Genomic DNA, 20636 nt, shown 5'->3' on the forward strand with positions numbered 1-20636 from the left:
GGCCACAGGATTTGAGGTACTGTATCATTCATGTCTGTAGCATAAATGGTTATGCGCTTAAGTTTGAATAATAGTAATTTTGCCTCAGCAAACACCACTACTGATGCCATTTGCCAGATTGTTCTGGAATAGATGCAGAAAATCTGCACGTGTGCGATGGAGCACAAGCTCACACCTGTTTGTGGGTGTGAAAAGGTTTCTGAGAAGCTGCCTTGGATTTGGTGTGTGTGGTGTATGTGTGCGTGTACGCCATTCCCTTGAGTCTCCACCGTGCCTGGTGTGAGATCCTTCTTAATAGCATTTGATTTTCTCCAGTGTGCAGACATGAATCAAAGAAGCTATTTTCCACCCAATTTCCGTACAGTTTCATCCATGTGTTTTTCTCCATGACAAATCCAACAGTATTAAAAATAATCCAACAGGAGCCATATATTAACGCCATTCTATGTTCTTAACCACTCTAATAGCTGATATAAGATGGTGCGGCATGGGTTTCCTGTTGCCTTGACGGAAAGCACGCATGTTGTGACCCCTCATTCGAAATGCTGTTTACTCAGAGATTCTCGCATCTGTCCTCACTCGCAGCTGATGTGTTTTTGCTCGGCTCACATGCTAAGGGGGTGCTTTGGCTCCGGTCATGGATTTCCTTTCAGGTAATATTGGAGGTAAACATCAGGGCCTCTGAGTCTGTCTATGTCTGACGCCGTCGGATGTCTGTTAGGGATGAGTTTCTCAGGGATCTGGGCTGTAAGCTAACTCACTTAAAGCTGAAATGTATACTTTCTGCGACACTAGCATCACTAAATGCAATTGCAAAAAGAAAGATTGGTTATCAAAATGAAAATTCACTGCTATTGGGATTGACTGCTAAAATGTTGTTCGTGTGACTATTCAAGAACACAGTTTCTAATAATATCGATATTATGCGCAGGTAATTGATGATCGGTGACAGTTTGATTCATGTAAATCAATCCTCTTTGATACTGAATTTTAAGTTAGAGTTGCTTTTAAAGGAGTAGTTTACCCAAAAATGAAAAAATGGCTCAGAATGTACTCACTGTTAAGCCATCCAAGATGTAGATGAGTTTGTTACTTAATCAGAACACATTTGGAGAAACATAGCATAACACCACTCACTCACATGGGTCCCAGTATGAGAGCCCAAACACCAATTAGGTGTTTTATCAGATGTTTAGACTTCCATTCTGACAGCACCCATTCGCTGCTATGATTAGGGCTTAATCTATACATGCTGGCACTCTAAGGAACAAGAACATCAAGAGTTTAATGGGATGTGAAAAAAAAAAACTGTTGTGTTGTTGTGAATGCACAGAGGCAGGTCCAGCTTTCTGAACTCTAGTTCTGGATGAATACTGTTGTTTGTGCCAGGGTCGATTCTTGGATCTCAGTCTTAAGGGGACTCAAGCCCCCTCATGAATGTGAGATTTTGTGGTTCTAAGAAGAAGTTTTCTTTGTCAGCACGAGAGGTCACAAGGACAAATATTTTTTGATGGAAAAGCTTTCTTTCTTTTTTTTTACTAATTGAACCTGGCAAACAATGTTTTGGTTGCACTTCATACTGTGATTTGAGAAGAGTACTGAAGTACTGGGCAGTGAATTAATGTTTACGGTGTATTAATGTCTTGTGATTTGAAATAGTTCACCCCAAAATGAAATTTCTGTCATCGTTTACTCACCCTCAAGTTGTTACAAATATACAAGTTTATTTCCTCTATTAAACACAAAAGAAGATATTTGAAGAGTGTTGGTAACCAAATAGTTGCCAGTAGCCATTGAATTGTATAGTATTTTTCCCCATACTATGAAAGCCAATGGCTACCATCAAGTGTTTGGTTACCAACATTCTCCAAAATATCTTATTTTTGACTCAACGGAACATGTTTGGAACAACTTGAGGATGAGCAAATTATGACAGAAATTTCACTGAATGGACAGTTTGGATAGTTTGGATGGACTATCCCTTTAATGTGTGTTTAAGATGTGTATTGTAATAAAATACAATAATAAATTCTATTTTTAATTAAAATGTATCAGAAATAATTTGAGACAGTCAATTTCAGTCAATCAAAAACTCTACGAAAATGTTTTTCTTTTTTTTTTGTAAATTGTTTGCACAAACTGTCAGAAATGTTCATGGAAGCCCTCGCATGGAATTTTTCATCTATTAAAATGTTTGTTTGTTTGTTTATATATTTGCTTTTTTAGTGCATTTACACAGTTTTAATAGCAGCAGTACTGACTGGCATGATGATGGCAAAATTTCACATTTGATTCAGCATTTCATTTGCATTTTTCTAATGAAATGCAGCATTTGTTTTAAAGACGAGCACAGTTCAGTATTTTCATGCTGTACAGGTTAAATACTTGGAGAGACTAGTTTGATTACTTTCAGGATTTCTTATTTCTTTCATTTTGCAAGGTCATGCAGCTGCAAGCCTGAACATTTATAATAAATCACAGGCAATTGCAGGCTTTATTTAAGGGTGCTTAAGCTCCAGTCTTTCCTATTAGTCCCCTTAGAAATCTTAGGTTAATCTGGCTCTCAGGTGAATGTTTTCTCAAATAATGGCTCTTAAATAATGTTATCCATTCCAGTGAAAATGCATATTTGAAAAATATTCATTTTATTTAAAAACATGGTTATTATGATTGCCCGGACCTTTGTTGGGGGGGAAATGCAGAGCCCGGACCTCATGGAACGTTAATTGAATAGCGCCTGGATGGGGGTTCGTGCTCTGTGAAGACTTATTATTTTGTGTTTTTCTGCAGGGATTCAAAAGGAGTTGAAATAATTTCTAACACATTGAAGCATAAAATGAAGTGTAATTATCTTGGAGGAGAGGCGAGAACTCAGCCAACTATACATTAACACATGCTGAAATTATGACCTTCACATTTTTACATAATAATCTTCTCATACACATGAGCCAAAAAGGGACGCTTAATGAATCGGTACAGAATGAGGATTTACAACTATTATTTATTCGTGGGGAAATCATCATTATTGTTATGCATAGCCTATTTATTACTTATATATTTTTTATATTGCATGGGTTTGTCAATCTCCCATCATGCACCTTGAATTCTAAGCTTTTCTTGCCAATCTCTTTCTGTCAGGTACCGTTCTTGTGGAAAACATGCAGATCAACGGTCGAGCTCAGGATCCAGATAGAACCATATCCTTGACGCTGCTGGACAACTACGATAACTGGGTTATACTTGACCCTGCGCTGCAGAGACTGTATCTCAACAGCACCGGACGAGTGCTGGACCGAGACGTGAGTCAACAAACACTCACATTCTGTCAGAAATAACATATTGCTGCTGTTGTCCTTTGGCTGGCACAGACAGATATATATATATATAAAGAAACTCTGTCCCGATTGGCAACAAACCAGCATGCGTCACTGTAATGAGATCATGACAGCCACACAGAAGTGCTACATTTTCTTAATCAGTATTTTCTTATAAAATAAGAAAAGAATAAGAATAATTTTCTTAACATCCTTAAATCAAGATAAATATACTTATGCAAAATTGCATGAGATAATAAAGCCACCATGAAATCAAAATGGACTATTCTGGAATGGAATATTGAAGTGTTTATTATAAACGATTTATCTGTGTACAACATAATTTTTTAAAAATGTCAAGCGCCCTAGTAATCTTTAAGCAAAGAATGGCTTTCAACAATATCTCTTCTGTTCTCTGACACCATGTTTATCGGTGGAAAGGTGGAACAACCTATCACTTTTTAGGGAAGAAATAATGGTCTTAACTTCGGTTTCATGCTAACTTAAAGAATTTTCAGAGAATATATCATGAATATTGTCATTAGTGTAACAAAATCTCTTCTTGTTTTTTTTTTAACTATTAATTATCTTTTAGATTGTTGTTATTATTATATAAATGAATAATAATATAATAATCATTATATATATATATATATATTTATATATAATAATAATTTATATATGTAATTTAATTGTATATAGTGAATATAACCAAATTAACTCTTTCCCCATCATTGAAGAGTTATCTCATGTTTTAGAAGACAATGCTTCCCCGCCAAAGATGAGTTTTTACGGCTTTTCATGTTTTCACTGTTATACTCTCGGGGGCGCTATTACACATCTTCTGAACGAGTACAAAACCTCCTGGACAAAAACACAACGTGAACAGGACAGATAAATTAGTGATATCTTATTTAAACAGATGCATATTAAAAATAATGCGATCATCAGCAATAGACAGCGTATCAATTAAAACTGCATAATGTCACGGAGTAAAATTTTGATGCAGGAAGTGGTATATGTTTGTTCAAGCTTTGAAGTGTTGATGGAAGCGATTCACTGGATTTATGCTTTGGTCATCGTACTGAATATTATCTAGATGTAGTTTTTTATACAAATTTGATTTTCTCACCTTTTTGCTCAAACTATAAATTTTTATGAAACTAACCTATATTCAAGTGATAAATGATTTATGATTTAAACTAAAATAAAAATGATTTTTTTTTATTAAGACTAGAGACTCATATATTCATATAGCAAAATGTACTGGAGGCCATCAATTTTGAGTGAAAATCATCAAAATTGCTAAAGGTGGCTGGCAACTTTTTTCAAAAATGCTGGCGGGGAAAGAGTTAAGGAGGTATATGAAAATAAAATAATTTGAATTTAAAAATAATTTGTCATTTGTGTAAGAAAATCTCTTCTTGTTTGCTTATTTTACTTATTCTTTTTTATTTTTATTGTTTTTATTTTTATTTTTGCTTTAGTTTAAGTAATTACAAAAAAATATAGAGGTTTTTGTTTGATAATTTGTGTAAAAATGTTTCTCAAAAGTTTGCTTCTTAATTAAATTTATTGTATTTTACAGATATGTAGGTATACTTTTAATTATAATAATTAAGTAATCAGTCAAATAATAATTATTACTATTATTTTGTTGTTGTTGGCATTGTTTTAACCAGAAACCAAGACCAAAACATTTTTATATAATGTTTTTGGCTGCATTGTATGTATTTACAGTCCCTTCAGATCCGTGCAATGTAAGCAAATAGGATTGTCTGAGAATTTATCTTTATTAAGAATTGTTTTTCTACGGTTTTTGGTTGTATTCGACTGTGCTTGAAGTGCAATGTACTGTTCTACAGTACAATAACAGCCAAGTCCTCCATCCAAAGGCAGGAGATTTGACTCCCACAGCCACAATATGAGCATTGCGATTTCTCCTATTCCCTTTTTCCACAAGTTGTTCATCTCCTCTCTCTTATACTGTCTGTCTGTACATTACACCAATCTTCTTTAAAGAGGCTTTCTAGCCCCACACATGCGTGCTCATCTGAGAAGCATTGTGTTAGTGACAGGCCTTTTATGACACTATTGGATGGTGATTACAGGACATACCATCCTCTTCCTCCTCCTCGTCCTCTTTACAAGGCTTTGTGGGATTCAGGCACTTCACTCAACAGCTCCACTGTTTGTTTTATTTAGAGTACTTGAGGCCAAACACCTTATTCATCCAAAAGAGAATGAGCAGGCTTGACATTAATCCTGTTTGCATTGTTACATTATGTAATCTTGTGCATTCACACGTCCAGGCTGATTGGCTGCATTGTTAATGCCCTTTACTACTGCTGGATACCCTAATGTTACTGATCACTAGCCATAGCTTTTGAAAATATCACAAATGGTTAGTATTACCATATGTTACCTTTAGTAAATGTTGCCATGAATGTATGTTTTCAGCCGTTACATTTCATCTGTAGGGGCCTTGTTTGATGATTCATATTTTTCTTTGTACTAATGCAGTCAAATTATTTTTGTTGTACAAATGTATGTTTACTTCATTTTCTATAATCCCCTTGTATATGTGGTTTCTTCCAGCCACCCAGTTACATCACCACCATCGTGGTTCAGGTTCAGTGCACCAATGAGCTGGTGGGAACAATCATTTTGCATGAAGTACGGATAGTGGTGAGGGACAGAAATGACAACACGCCTCGTTTCCAGCAGCCTCGTTACTATGTATCAGTTAATGAGGTGAGGCCTGATCAGTTATGCACTGCCTCATTTACTTTGTGTCTCAGTCTCTGTCAATTCAGATTTAACTGAACATGCATGGTATGCAAATTTCGTGAGGTGAGAACTGTGACTGACAATGCAATGTGTCCACTGAACCAGTAAGTACTTACAAAAAAGTTTTTACATTTTATTTTATTTTTGAAAGGAAATTAATGCTTTTATTTAGCAATGATGCATTCATTTATATTATTAATTGAATTAAATGTATGCATTTTTATGTTTAGCTATGTTTTATGTTTATTTAGAGAGTGTTATTTCAGTAGGGACAAACAAACACATTTTCAAACATTTGGGGTCAGTAACTTAATACTTTTACTTAGCAAGGAAACATTAAATTGATCAAAAGTTACATTTAGAATATTACAAAATATGTATATTTAAGATAAATGGTTTTCTTTTGAGCTTTCTATTCATCAAAGAATTTTGCAAAAAAAGTCAGTTTCCACAAAAATATTAAGCAGCGCAATTGTTTTCAAAATTTATTGGAAGAGGTTATTATGTGAGTATAGTAGAGAAGTCTAAGTGGATGTTGTAATACAGTTTGTAAGTCGGGTAGAAGGAGGCGGGAACCAGCGGACATTTAAATATAACTTTAAATACAAAATAAACACAAAAGAGCGTGACAGCCCCTCGCGGATGACTGCCATGCACAAACAAAACCAAAACACAAAATAAAACCCAGGCCTCGTCCTCTATCATCCTTCACTGTCATAACTCCTATTTCATCCTTCTGGAGCTCCTCCGTGGGACTCGAGACCGGTGAGCGGCGCAGGTATCGCTCATTTCCAATTACTCCATCGGCCTCGCTCCATTCCCATGTCTCTTGGCCCCGCCCCACTCGTCACAGGCGTCCATGACATGTGGAGTCCCACAAGGCTCAATTCTTGCACCGCTCTTGTTAAACCTGTATATGCTCCCACTAAGTCAATTAATAAGAAAGAACAAAATTGCCTATCAGAGCTATGCAGATGATACCCAGGTTTTCCTAGCCTTATTGCCAAATGACTACAGCTCCATAGACTCCCTCTGCCAGTGCATTATTGAAATTAAAAGTTGGATGTGCCAAAAAAAAAAATCAGTTAAACAAGGAAAACTAAACTCATTGCATTTGGAAACAAAGATGAAGTTCTCAAGGTGAATGCATGCCTTGACTGTAGGGGTCTAACAACTAAAATCAAGTCAAAAATCTTGGTGTGATTCTGGAGACAGACCTCAGTTTCAGTAGTCATGTCAAAGCAGTAACTAAATCAGCATATTATCATCTAAAAAACATTGCAAGAATTAGATGTTTTGTTTCCAGTCAAGACTTGGAGAAACTTGTTCATGCCTTTGTTACCAGCAGAGTGGACTATTGAAATGGTCTCCTCGCCGGCCTTCCCAAGAAGACCATTAGACAGCTGCAACTCATCCAAAACGCTATTGTTTCACCAAATCTCATGTTAATCTTGAGTACCTATAGAATAGTACAGCATCCTTCATATCTCCAAAAAGTCTTTAGTTTTATCATATTTATAAAAGAAAAATACAGCTTTCTGATTCTCTCCGGAAAAAGCCGAGCTCCTGGAGGCGTCGTCACTGAAATGACAAAAACACACAAGCGCACTTGCTACACTCCGTTGCTGTCCCGGAAAAGAAACTGCATCCACTGTTCGTGTAATGCTGGGTTCTTTGGGAAGCTGAACACGGTAAACTTCCCCTCACATCCAAAAACACACATATTTGGAGACATTCTCAAACAAATCCTATGCAGCGCTGCTGACGCTTTCCCAATGAAGCGCATTGATGTGCACGGTCTTGCTCTCCTCTGGTCAACATGTGCGCGGACGCGCTTTTCCGGGAAAAATGCTCACATAAGGAGTTCGACCATCGTCCACGTCAATAGATCCACGATTGAAAAAAAACAGATGAAACTTGTACCAAGCCGGAAGTAAGATATTCAGCACAAAAATTCTGTCATTCGTCATAATTATTTTTTTAAAACTTTGGCCACGTTTAGCATGAAAATCCATCTTTTTAACACTGTGAACAACTCTGAATACATGAAACACTATTGTAGCCCCCCTTTAAACTACTTCAGTCTGTGTGCATTGAATTCATTTAATACACAAGTTTCACAATTTGAGTTGAATTACTGAAATGAACTTTTCCACGGCATTCTAATTTATTGAGATGCACCTGTATGTTTGGTGGTGCATCCCAATACACAACACTTTTAATGGTTTTTTTGTGCTTACATTGTATCTCCAGCAGCTACAGCTAGTAGTAGTGAGAAACCTGGAACTGCTGGTGTGGAGAGACAGTGAATTACTGGGATTATAAAACAACGAGCTGGTGGATTTTTACCATTATAGGCTGGTTGTTTTCACACACTACGGCCACACAACTGTGTTCAAACACCTTATAAAATCAACTTTTGCATTCTATGGCACCTTTAAACCTTTTAAATACATTTTAAATAATTTTTCAAAGTATTTAAATTCCTTGTTTTATTGTTGTAATTTTATTATTATTATTATTATTATTATTATTATTATTATTATTATTATTATTATTATTATTATTATTATTATTATTATATTTTATTTTATTTTATGTGAAGCATTTTGAGTTACCATTTTGTATGAAATGTGCTATATAAATAAACTTGCCTTGCCTAATAAAAATGTGTTTAAGAAATATTTTTAAGCACCAAATCAGCATATTAGAATGATTTCTGAAGGATGCTGTTATAAACTTCTAACTAAACTAAATTTTGGTGGTTGTTAGAAACTGACACAAAGCCCACTCACTCTTTTAATAAGAAATACATCAAGAAAACTGCACTCATGATTGAATAGAGGGCAGAGAGTGAAGCCTACACATATGAAGTCATTGTATAGTCTGTTGGCGTGCTCCATCAGTTATTCAGATCTAAAACCATCCCCTTTTGGCATCGGCTGTTCTAGCATATTCTTAAAATTATGCACACACACATACACACACACTTGACCCTCTTCTCCACAAGTGCAGATATGAGGACTATTTTTAAACTTAATGGCTTTCATTTATTTGGAATACGTTTGAATATGTTCCGTGAGCGTGTACGTGTTAGGTGTGTAAAAGCTTGGCCTCTTTATGCTTGTCAATCTTTTTCCTCTCCTTGAAGTCAAATATGCTGTCATCCTTTTCTTCCTGCCTTTCTCCCCCTGTACATGCAAAACGAGTGAGAGATATACATTTATGTGATGAAGTCAAGGGGGTGTGGGGCAGGAAGGGGAAAATATCAGGTGATATTTGCATTTGGGGGCGGATGTGATCATGTGAGTTGCTTTTGATCCAAAAGGCTGTGACTCGGTTCATGGGTTTTCTGGGTGATTTGGAGCCCCAGAGGCAGACTGGTCTTGTATGTGTGGGAGAGAGAGGTTTCACGTGTGAATTTCAGTTCTTAAGAGATGCTGACATCGAGCTCAGAATTCCAAGCAAGATGAGATTAGCACTAGATTGTCAGATTGTTTTCCAAAAATCCTTTTGACTTCATGCGGAAAAGAGTCTGAAAAACACTTGGTTTTAGTATTAAATATTTTATCAGTATTTTAACTTATCATTTTGAAAGTCTCTATATGCATTTAGAAAATATACTGTACAATAGATTTTTATTGATAAAAAGTTCTAAAAATAGCAAAATATTTGTTGTAAAATATGTTATATATATATATATATATATATATATATATATATATATATATATACATTGAATTTATAAATATATATATATATATATATATATATATATATATAGAGAGAGAGAGAGAGAGAGAGAGAGAAAGAGAGAGAGAGAGAGAGAGAGAGAGAGAGAGAGAGAACATTTTTGCATTTGTCTGCTGTTATGCCATTTTCATTTATTCATTTGGCAGACTGTCTTATCCAAATTAAATTGCAAATCAAAATAATACAAGCAGGAGTGATTAATCCAGCTTTGTGAATAATAATAATAATAATACAAAAAATAATAATACAGCCATTGCCATTAATCATTTTTAAAAGTTTTAGAACAAAAAAAAAAAGAAAAAAAAGATTAATGCTAGCATTTTTTGTCTTTGTAATGTCTTCTACCACAATTGATTTATTCATAAATGTACTGTCTGTGATGTAATTGGTTTTTATGATCTTTAATTATATGAAACACCACTTCACTGAACATGCCAGCCATGGGTAAATCATTAATGTATTTTTAATATCCTACAAAAAATAAATAAATAAATAAATAAAACAGATGGAAAAGTCACCACAGTTGTAGATTTCCCCTAACCTGTTATTTTAATACCAGTAGTGTGTTTATTTTTGTGCTGGCATATGTGCAGGTTTTGCTGTCTCTCTCCTTCCGTTTTGACTTTGGCTTTTTGTTGTCTTCTCTGTTTTCTTTTTCTTTGTTTTTTCTTTCTCCCTCTTCTGTCTTCTAAGGGGATTCAGAAGGAACACACACACACACACACATATACTCTATCTGGGTCAGACGGGTCACATCTGAGGCCTGTCAGAGTTGCTGTGTTGTTACACAAGCATATAGCCAGTGTCTGATGTTTGTTTCATGTGTTTTTTAATGATATCTCTTCAGCTCACTCCTGTCGGTACCACCATCTTCACCGGCTTCTCAGGAAACAATGGAGCCACGGACATCGATGACGGGCCGAATGGACAGATCGAATATGCCATTCAGTACAACCCAAATGACCCGGTACTTCATCAGATCAAACAGACCTTCTGCAGTTACACTCAATTTCTTCATTGTAATTAATGATTAATTTAAAGCAGTGACTTTATGAGTGAACTTTCAAACTGCAATGTTTTATTTAAAATACTGCAATCTTTCTCTGTCTCTGTCTCAGATGTCAAACAGGACTGTGCGTGTTTCTGGGACGCTGTCTGGTAATATTGTTTTGGCAGAGCGACTGAACTATGAGGACAGAACTCGCTATCTAATTATAGTCCAGGCCAATGTAAGATTATTAACACGTAAAATATCCTTCACTAACATACTGTGTTGCTCTTTTACACCGAATACACTTATGAAGAGTGTTTCAGGGTAAATACAACAACAGCTATAGTGACGTGGTTGATTACCACAGAATATGACTTGAAAAATTGTGATTGCAATAATGCTCTTACAGTACAAAATATTGTTGCAAGGCCTAAAGCTGAGATAAATATGTGTAGCCACAAAGCTTAAACATTATGAATGTTCATCATGAGAGAAGTGTGAAAAAAAAATCTTACAATGTAATGCCTGCATATATACTGAACAAAATTATAAATGCAACACTTTTGTTTTTGCCCCCATTTTTCATGAGCTGAACTCAAAGATCTAATACTTTTTGTATGTACACAAAAGGCCTATTTCTCTCAAATATTGTTCACAAATCGGTCTAAATCTGTGTTAGTGAGCACTTCTCCTTTGCTGAGATAATCCATCCACCTCACGGGTGTGGCATACCAAGATGCTGATTGGACAGCATGATTATTGTACAGGTTTGCCTTAGGCTGGCCACAATAAAAGGCCACTCTAAAATGTGCAGTTTTATCACACAGCACAATGCTACAAATTCAAAACCTCCAAATGAAAACTCATGTAAATCCATAAACTTGCATATGCAAACTCGCATATACCTTTGATTTTACATGTGAAATTTGTTCAGTTCAAGTTTTGTGAGTTTGCATTTGTAATTTTTTTGAGTTTGAATTTGAAGGTTTATGAGTTTGAATTTGTTCTTGCAACTTTAGGTTTTAGAGTTTTTGAACTTGCATTGGTGAGTGATTTAAATTTGTGAGTTTATGTTCATGAGTTTTTGAAGTTTGAATTTGAATTTGTAACTAGTTTATAGTGCACATCATTGAATGAAGTTCAATCCAACCCTTACAATGTGCATATACTTGTACTAGTAATTGAAGGCTTACTAATTTGATCCATATAAAGAGTGAGTCATTAGCTGTAAGTCACTTAAGATAAAGATGTCTGCTAAATTACTTCTTACTCTGTAACCTTTCCTGTAGATTGCAAAAAATAACCTTGACTTTTGGTCAAGTGGTCTGGGCCTTTTAGGTTGCCAGTTTGCACAACGCACTTTTTAAAATTCCAGGCACCTCCCTATATCTGTCACTGAATAACCGGCGTCCTGATTCACTTCCAAATGCATCCCTCCACCCTCACATGAGCTGCATAATCAACTACTACTCAACTACATCATCTTTAACATCTGATAGTATTTAAGATTTTCTGTGTGGAAAAATACAAAGTTTCTAAATGGCCTCAAGTTCACAGTATGATATGCAAACATTTATCTATGCATGATCATTTAACAGTTTTAAAAAACACCTCTTGCTTGTTCTAGCAAAATGTAAATAAAAAGAGTTTTCTGTTTAAATATTAAAAATACATTTAACTATTGTTCTTTTCCCTCATTCTTCTTTTTTCATTATTGTTGTCTCTCTGTATACTGATCTGTGAGTGTTGTATCTAAAGGTCTGTATCTATGGTAACATGCCAGCTTTTTCCCCAGGACCGGGCTCCGTATCTGGGAACTCGTCGCACAGCAACCACTACTCTAACTCTGGATGTCTCGGATGGAGATGATCTGGGTCCTATGTTCCTCCCATGTGTTCTGGTCAACAACACACAGGACTGTAACCCCATCACATACCGTGTGGCTATTCCTGAGCTCACCGACCCGGTAAGAATTTGCAGAGAACTTCAGAGGTCTTTAAATGTTGAATATTCCCTGGATCTCCTACTGGAAAAACAGGTCCAAACCAGGTAGCTGTAAGTGGATCTAGAACCATATAATGTTCGTGGTTTCTAGCTGGTCCCAGTTGGATATTTAGAAACAATAAACCATATAAAACCAACTGCCATTTTGAGATTATACCTGGATTTTCAAGTAAGGATGTCATCAGAGCCTGTTACTTGCCACAAGCTACAGTCATGATTCTGTATGCACCGTCTGGTGTAGCTAGGTACAAAGGCAGGAAGATGTCTCAACTTGACCGAAACACTTCACCTGTGACCCAATAAGCAGAACAGGGTGATCTGAAGCCATGCAGTGGGCACCCAGGATAGATGGTTTCTTAGAGCTTTCTTGAGTGCTTGAGAACAAGGTTTGTGGATGAGATTGTGCCTAAAGAAAAAAATAAACTATGCACTGTATGTGCATTAATAATTCAGCCTCGCACAGCAAGGACCACTCACTGACTGTTTGCTATCATTCAAAAGTTTGGGGTCGGTAATATATATATATATATATATATATATATATATATATATATATATATATAATTATATTGTGAAATAGTATTGCAAAATATATATTTTTATATATATTTTATAGAATTATTATTTTATATATATTTTTTCTTAATATTATCAGTGTTAAAAACAGTTGTGTTGCTAAATATTTTTGTGAAAACTGTGATACATTTTTTACTTTAATGAATAGCAAGTTCATAAGGACAACATTTATTTTAATATTTTTTTATTTAACTGTCACCTTTGATCCATTTAATGCATCCTTGATGAATAAAATAATGTTTGCTAATGGTATAAAATAAAATTATGAATGGTAAATGAAGGGTATATGAAAAAAATACAGTTCAGCAGTTACATGAGCATGTTTTACTGAAAAAATTGATTTTTTTTTTTTTTTTAAAGGACCCAATAGTGAAATTTTGGTTATCTTTGTAATAAGCATGTCTTGTTCATGGATGCTTGCAAGACATTTTGATGTCTTTACTGGATGTTGTATGGACAAGCGCAAGAAAAGAGTAAAGCTCAGCATTTGTTTCATTGTGTTGTTGGCGTTTTGTTGACCCTTCACCGGTTAAATGTCAGTCCTTTCATATTTCCCATCACATACATTGCTCTACTGACCTGTGCTTGGCTAAAGAGGAGACTCATACAGCATGGGCAGGAAGGCTGAGAATCTGGTACAGATTGAGTGAGATCAGGGACAGGGAGTAGAGACAAAGCGGGATGAGACCCTCAGTAAAACCACAGGGTTCATCACCCATCAAAGCCAAGATGTGAAGCTTTGATGATATCAGATCCCAGAAGAGGTGAGCTGCGGTGGGCAGACCTCTTAGCAGATGGATCAGTTTGGAACCAAACAAAATGTAGAAAAAAACAGAGAGTCCAGACATACAGCCATGGCTGATCTTTGCTCAGGGGGGACATCCGTAATTTATGCTAAAAATATTTTCCACTGCAGACGGCTGCCAATTTCTCCACTGAATAAATGTGCTGCAGATTTGCTTCATTTCGAGCTGTTTTTACTTTCCTTTTTGCATTCTGCTTGCTGCAATTCATGCGTTTTCACAGAGACAATCTATTTTCGCTTTTCTTGCTGTTCTCTGATTATCCCACAAATTCACCCCCCCCCCCCCCCGCACACACACACAGACAAACACATTTTACATTAATTCTGTTGATCTGCTCTGACAGTGGCTGTGTTTGGAGTAGCATACTACTATTTGTACAGTAGGCTTATATTATGATTAATCTATATGGACATTTCATCTGTGCAAACATAAAATACAGAAAAAAAATAAATAAAAAAAATCTAAGTTAAGTTAAATTGGACTTTAAAAAAGCAAATAAAAAAGTCTTCAAATTATCATCAAGGCTGCATTTATTTGATAAAAAATAGCAGTAAAAACACAAATGTGAAATATTATTATAATTTAAAATAAGTGTTTTGCATTTTAATATTAAAATGTAATATATTCCCGTGATACAAAGCTGGATTTTCAGCATCATTACTCCAGTCTTCATAAACCTTCAGAAATTGTTTATATGCTGATTCTCTGCTAAAGAAACACAGTTGTGCTGCTTAATGTTTATGTGGAAACTGTAAGACTTTTTTCAGGTTTCTTTGATGAATGGAAAGTTCTAAATAACAGCAAATGAAATAGAAATATTTTGCAAGATTATAAATACTCCTAAAATTACTGTCACTTCTGACCAATTTAGTGTGTCCTTACTGAATAAAAGTATTAACTACTATTGTTAATATAAATAATAATAATCTTACTGACCGCAAACTTTAACTGTGGTGTATCTTTATTTGTTTGAGATGATAACTCGTATCATTAACTAAATTTAACATAATGATAACGCGGCCATGTGACAGCAATATAGCATGCTACTATTTGAAATAGTTGACTAAGTTCTGGGTGGGTGCATTATGAAACTATTTAAAAAATTGTATGCTACATTGTAGTCACATTACCTTGCATGTTAAATTGAATTGTGGCTTCTTATACAGAACTGAAAATCCACATGCTTCACATTTTACTGCAGGGATTTTAAGAGTAGTATTTTAATAAGTTATTGTAAACACATCCTTTATAAATGCATAATGCGTATGGTTTCAGATACTATTTTTAAAACAATACTATGTGTACTGTGCTATATGCAGTAAGCATTACGATAGTGTTCCATTCCCAACATAGATTATCTCTCATTTCCTTTGGCAGGAATAGTGGTAATTAATGAGGTCAAATATTTAACATTTAGAGCTGGGATATGGTTCGAGAGTCTTTTTCCTGTCTCTAGGCACAGATTAATCGCCTAATGCTTGCTGGAGGGGGGGATTATGGGTAGTTTTAAACGTCTCAGGTGGTCAAGAATTCTGATTTACTGTGCTCACATATTTAACATGGAAAGTCTGTATTTACACTGCCATTTTAATGAAGCACTCATCCCAAAGGAGATGCTTCTTATTATCATATCTGTCAGAGGCCACACGAAATGCACACTCATCTGTAGAGCACAGATTAAAACAATCAAGTGTCCCAAGAGCTTTGCTTTTAACCCAGAGGAAAACATCCCTCACTGGATGCTCTTTCATAGTTTGAGACTTAATGGAGATCTCAAAGTGTTTTATTTATGTATCGGCTTTGTTTCGAATGTTTCTCCTGAAATTTGGAGAAGTAAAGTAGACACAAATTGTGTCTATAATTTAATGGGCTTGAGTTAACAGGAACTAACAACGAACAGCTAAACTAACATTAACATACTGTAACAAATGTGTTGCCCATTGTTACTTATGGTGAGTGGAACGCTCAGAATGAGAGTCCAAACAGATGATAAAAACATCAGGATAATCTCCAGTCCATGAATTGATGTCTTGTGGGAGACCAAAAAAAAATCAAAAATATTTCTTTCTACAGGGAACAAATCTGAATTAGGTGAGATCTAAAATATAGCTAGCATTATTATTTTTGACAAAGCCATTAGAGAACATATATTTGTATGTTCCCAGTTTTATTCTTTCCATGTTGTTTCACAGAAATTATGACCTGTTCCTTTACTGGTGTATCAGGAGAAGTGATTTCTCTAGCAGTATGCACCCCAAAAGTCAGTGTGTGTTTTCCTGGGCAACAGTGAAACTCAGTAGTTATGTTTAGTCAAAACTAGCAAAGAGTATATAGATATCATTCTAATTATAAATTACATATAAACAACCAATACTTTCAAAAGATATCTCCCATGATAAATATTTTATGTTTATGTTAATAACTAAAAGGGGAGGGCACAGTGCCCCCTTCATTTAGGGGATTACTTGCCAGGGCAACAAATGGCTTTTGCACAGATGAAAACCTCAGTAACATACATCTGAATTGGAACATATCTGGCAGTATACGGATCCATGGTATTTCCATGTCTGGTCAATAATACTCCCAGATTTGTCTGAAAATCTGTGTACAGGAGTTTACTGGTCCGTATACTGCACAATATGCAGATGTCAGTCATTTACACAAGAAAACAGCCCCAAACAGTTCTAAATAAATATGTTTGGATCTAAGAGAACATCATGGGATGAACTTTTTCACTGGAGGAAGCATTATTATGAAATATTGACTTGTATTATGGGCAGAAGTAAAGCCAACTCTAATCTTGTTTGCCCCCTTAGTCAGTTATTCCTGTCTTCTTCTTTTTTCCAGAGCAAGCTGAACCCTTTGAATGTGACACCTCCCATTCGAGCCATCGACCAGGACAGAAACATCCAGCCACCCTCAGACAGACCGGGAATCATGTACTTCATACTAGTTGGTAGGTACTTTAATTCACACATTTTGCAAATGTTGAAAAACAGACGCATATATACACAACTCTTAACCAATATTTCCATACATTTAAAAGAGAAGCTCGGTTATTTTTAGGGTTTACAGCAGACTATACAAGTTCAGGTGGGGCATGTGAAACTCCCTTTTTTGTATCCAATAGCTTAGTATAAATAATAGCATGACTCATATAATAACACACAGTTTTGTGTCTCTCTCTGTACTGCACTTCAGGTCAACCTGCTACATACCCAGAATTCTTCTCGCTCAACAGGAGCACGGCTGAGCTGCGGCTGCTGAAGCCTGTGGACAGAGAGCTGTACCAGCGCTTCAATCTCGTTATTAAGGTCATTATGTCATCATCAGGTTATCTTCTACAGATATGAGAGGTTCATCTAACACCCAGAGGCTCTTACATTTAAGCGTCAATAAGAGTGTCATCATTTTTACTATAGTACTGGTTCAATGGTTCAATGCAAAATAACCCCCGGTATTAACTGCAGTATATTTCTGGAAATATTCTCTTCATTTTACAGCAGTAGTATCTGAAATTGAGCACAGTCTGTATGTACACACTTTCACTTTGGTTTTGTTTAAAACCTAGTGAGCTGTCTATTTAGGAAGTATTTTAAGGCTTTGTAGTTGCTTTCCTGATGCAAAAGATGCCATAAAAGGTACAAAGCATTAATAACTATAAAAAATTATCGTAAGGCAGCATCACATATATCATTTTATAGAGAATGTGGTTTCATACCACGAAAGTGAAGAGAAAGTGAAATGCTCTATAATTATACTTTATTCAATGCTTCAATTAATCAGAAGTGAAAGTATCAACATTTATAATGTTTCAAATGATTTTTATATAAAAAAAAAAATCTGTATTTTTAAAAATGCATCATGGTTTCCACAACAATATTAAGCAGCAAAATTGTTTTTCTGAAAGATAACATGACACTGAAGACTGAAGTAATGGCTGCTGAAAATTTGCATCACAGGAATAAATTACATCTTAAAATATATTAAAATGTAAGACATTTGTTTTAAATGGTAAAAATATTTAGCAATTTACTGTATTTTTGTCAAATAAATGGACTGCTGGTGAGACTTTTTTAAAAACATCTTTCCAACAACCATCTTTTGAACATTAGTGTAGTTGTGTCTAATTAATATACTATTTTACCCAGGTTTTTGTATGAAAAATACTGTTTGTTTGCTTCTTATCACATCATTAGTTTAGCACTAAAATGAATCAATCATTCCGGTTTCCCATTAGCTTTGTGTAAAGAACGTTATATGCCACACAGCTTCTTCCTATGTAGAGCGTTACTTGAGATCCCATTTCAGTTAGGATGCTGCCTTTGTAGGTGGTAGACAGGCAGGCATGCAGCTCTCTAGCTTTTGGAATAGAGCTTTGTATATTTAGTTACATTAAACATGCTGTATCTTCTAATTGAGTTGAGCTGGAAGAGAAAGAGCAAGAGAGAGAAACTGAAAAAGAAAGCGATCGCTGATATGAAATTATTCTGCTCTGTCATAGATTTGGGTGGAACAACAGTGTAACAGCAGGGGTAATTTAAATGTTTCCTCTGTGAAACGATGCAAGACTGGGTTTGCTGTGATGATTTCGTTGTTTATAATAACAAAGAACGATACGCTATTCTCAGTTTGCTTCAAGCTTGCTGAAATTTGAGACCAAATAACAAACGAAACATTGCCGCTGTCAACATTGTCAGATGTGCGTTTGTGTGCGTGTTTCAATTGTGTGAAGTGTGCTATTGAGTTACTGAGCTGCAGTCTTCCATGGCTCCTTAATGAAATCAGTGATAGACAGGGTTCATAATTGAAATTAAAATAAAATATTCAGAGAGATGTATCCACATACTACTCTTTAATAAACAAAGACCAATTTGAGCCGTTTTGGGTCCATGAATTGATTAATTTGAATTTATTAGAATACTAATTTTTACTTGATTGGCTAGAGACGTTACTATGATTTCTTTACACTAGTTTAACTACACAGAATTTTTTTTTTATTATTGTATTTTAATAAAATGTTTATAAAGTTTCATAGAAATTACAAAGACTATTTTGTATACATAATTAAAGAGTGTCAAGCAACTGTCAAGTATAGGACAACTCTTTTCTTTTTAGAGAATTTTAACAGTTTGTTTGTTTGTGAACAGGCCGAGCAGGATAACGGTCACCCTCTTCCTGCATACGCTGACCTGCAGATTGAAATTCTGGATGAGAACAACCAGGCGCCATATTTCCAGCGTTCCTCGTACCAAGGCTTCATCAGTGAGTCTGCCTCGGTTGGCACCACCATCTCAGGGGTTGCCAACCTCACGGCCCCGCTGGGAATCTTCGCACTGGACAACGACATAGAAGAGGTGAGATGTTCTCATGAAAAGTGCCAGGACATTTTTTAATTGTTGCTTCACTCCTCTCTTGGGAATGCAAAGATGCATAAAATCACAGATGGTTTCAGTTTCTCCATATGTTTTATTTTGTAGCTGCTGCCAGGGGCCACACCAGTAGGCACCAGAGTGATGTGTGCCCTTTTTCTTTTCTTTTCTTTTCTTTTCTTTTCTTTTCTTTTGTAATATACTTGTTCAACAAATGCAGTTTTCTATCCTCCTTTGTTGTGTTTCCTATTAATACATGAAGTTGCGACATGATATATTGAATAGTTTGTCTTTTTTTAGCCAGTAGGCTATTATTTGTCACAGTTCTGAGCCATTGTTTGTGAGGCAGATGCTCTCATTCTAAACAGCAATCGATTGCACAAAAATGTGCATTAAAAAAGTTAACGGTTATATTTTTCTGTTTTCCTTGAAAAGAGAGACTGTAAATTGTAACCCAATGTTATCCTGGCTTATACATATGTAAATATACCAAACATGTCATTAATTGTATAAAAATACTGTACAATTGCAACTGATTTAATGACACAGCACTTCTGTTGGTTTAAAATGTGCATGCACTTCATTTTCTCTCTGGATTTATACATTCGATTTTGACTTTTGAATTCTCTGGATTTTCAAAGAAGCTGTTGTATTTCTGTAGATGCTCTTGCATGTCAGAGTAAATGAGGTGGTCGAGTGACTCTTTCTTGCGTGTTATGCAACATGAGGATTGCGTGACTGCATGAGGTTTGTTTGGACGGTGTGTCATGCTCATGTTAACGTGTAGTAATTCTGCATTTGACCTCTCAACTTTGTTTGTTTTGTGAAGACTAAAGATCCTCAGTTGAAGATCACTCTGAATGACTACACCTCCATCTTCTCCATCACATCTACTGGCATAACACGCTACATTACTCTACTGAAACCAGTGGACCGAGAGATACAGACCAACTACACCTTAACGGTACGTGACACACACAAACATAATGTGCACACACACTGGCTTGTTTGAAAACCTCCTTTTGGCTTT

At 35.5% G+C, this 20636-nt stretch overlaps 1 protein-coding gene across 1 annotated transcript in view; it reads left to right on the forward strand.

Annotated features, from left to right (window-relative positions):
- Positions 1-20636, forward strand: part of pcdh15a (protocadherin-related 15a) — a 164407-nt gene that overhangs the window by 64801 nt on the left and 78970 nt on the right. Inside the window, exons 5-13 of the mRNA XM_059565825.1 lie at positions 3139-3299; positions 5913-6068; positions 10705-10824; positions 10976-11086; positions 12644-12814; positions 17082-17190; positions 17436-17548; positions 19385-19591; positions 20436-20570. Of these exons, the coding sequence (XP_059421808.1) occupies positions 3139-3299; positions 5913-6068; positions 10705-10824; positions 10976-11086; positions 12644-12814; positions 17082-17190; positions 17436-17548; positions 19385-19591; positions 20436-20570 (1283 nt within the window). The remainder of the gene's footprint in view (positions 1-3138; positions 3300-5912; positions 6069-10704; positions 10825-10975; positions 11087-12643; positions 12815-17081; positions 17191-17435; positions 17549-19384; positions 19592-20435; positions 20571-20636) is intronic.

Source organism: Carassius carassius, chromosome 14, assembly GCF_963082965.1.
Source record: "Carassius carassius chromosome 14, fCarCar2.1, whole genome shotgun sequence".
Taxonomy (NCBI): Eukaryota; Metazoa; Chordata; class Actinopteri; order Cypriniformes; family Cyprinidae; genus Carassius; species Carassius carassius.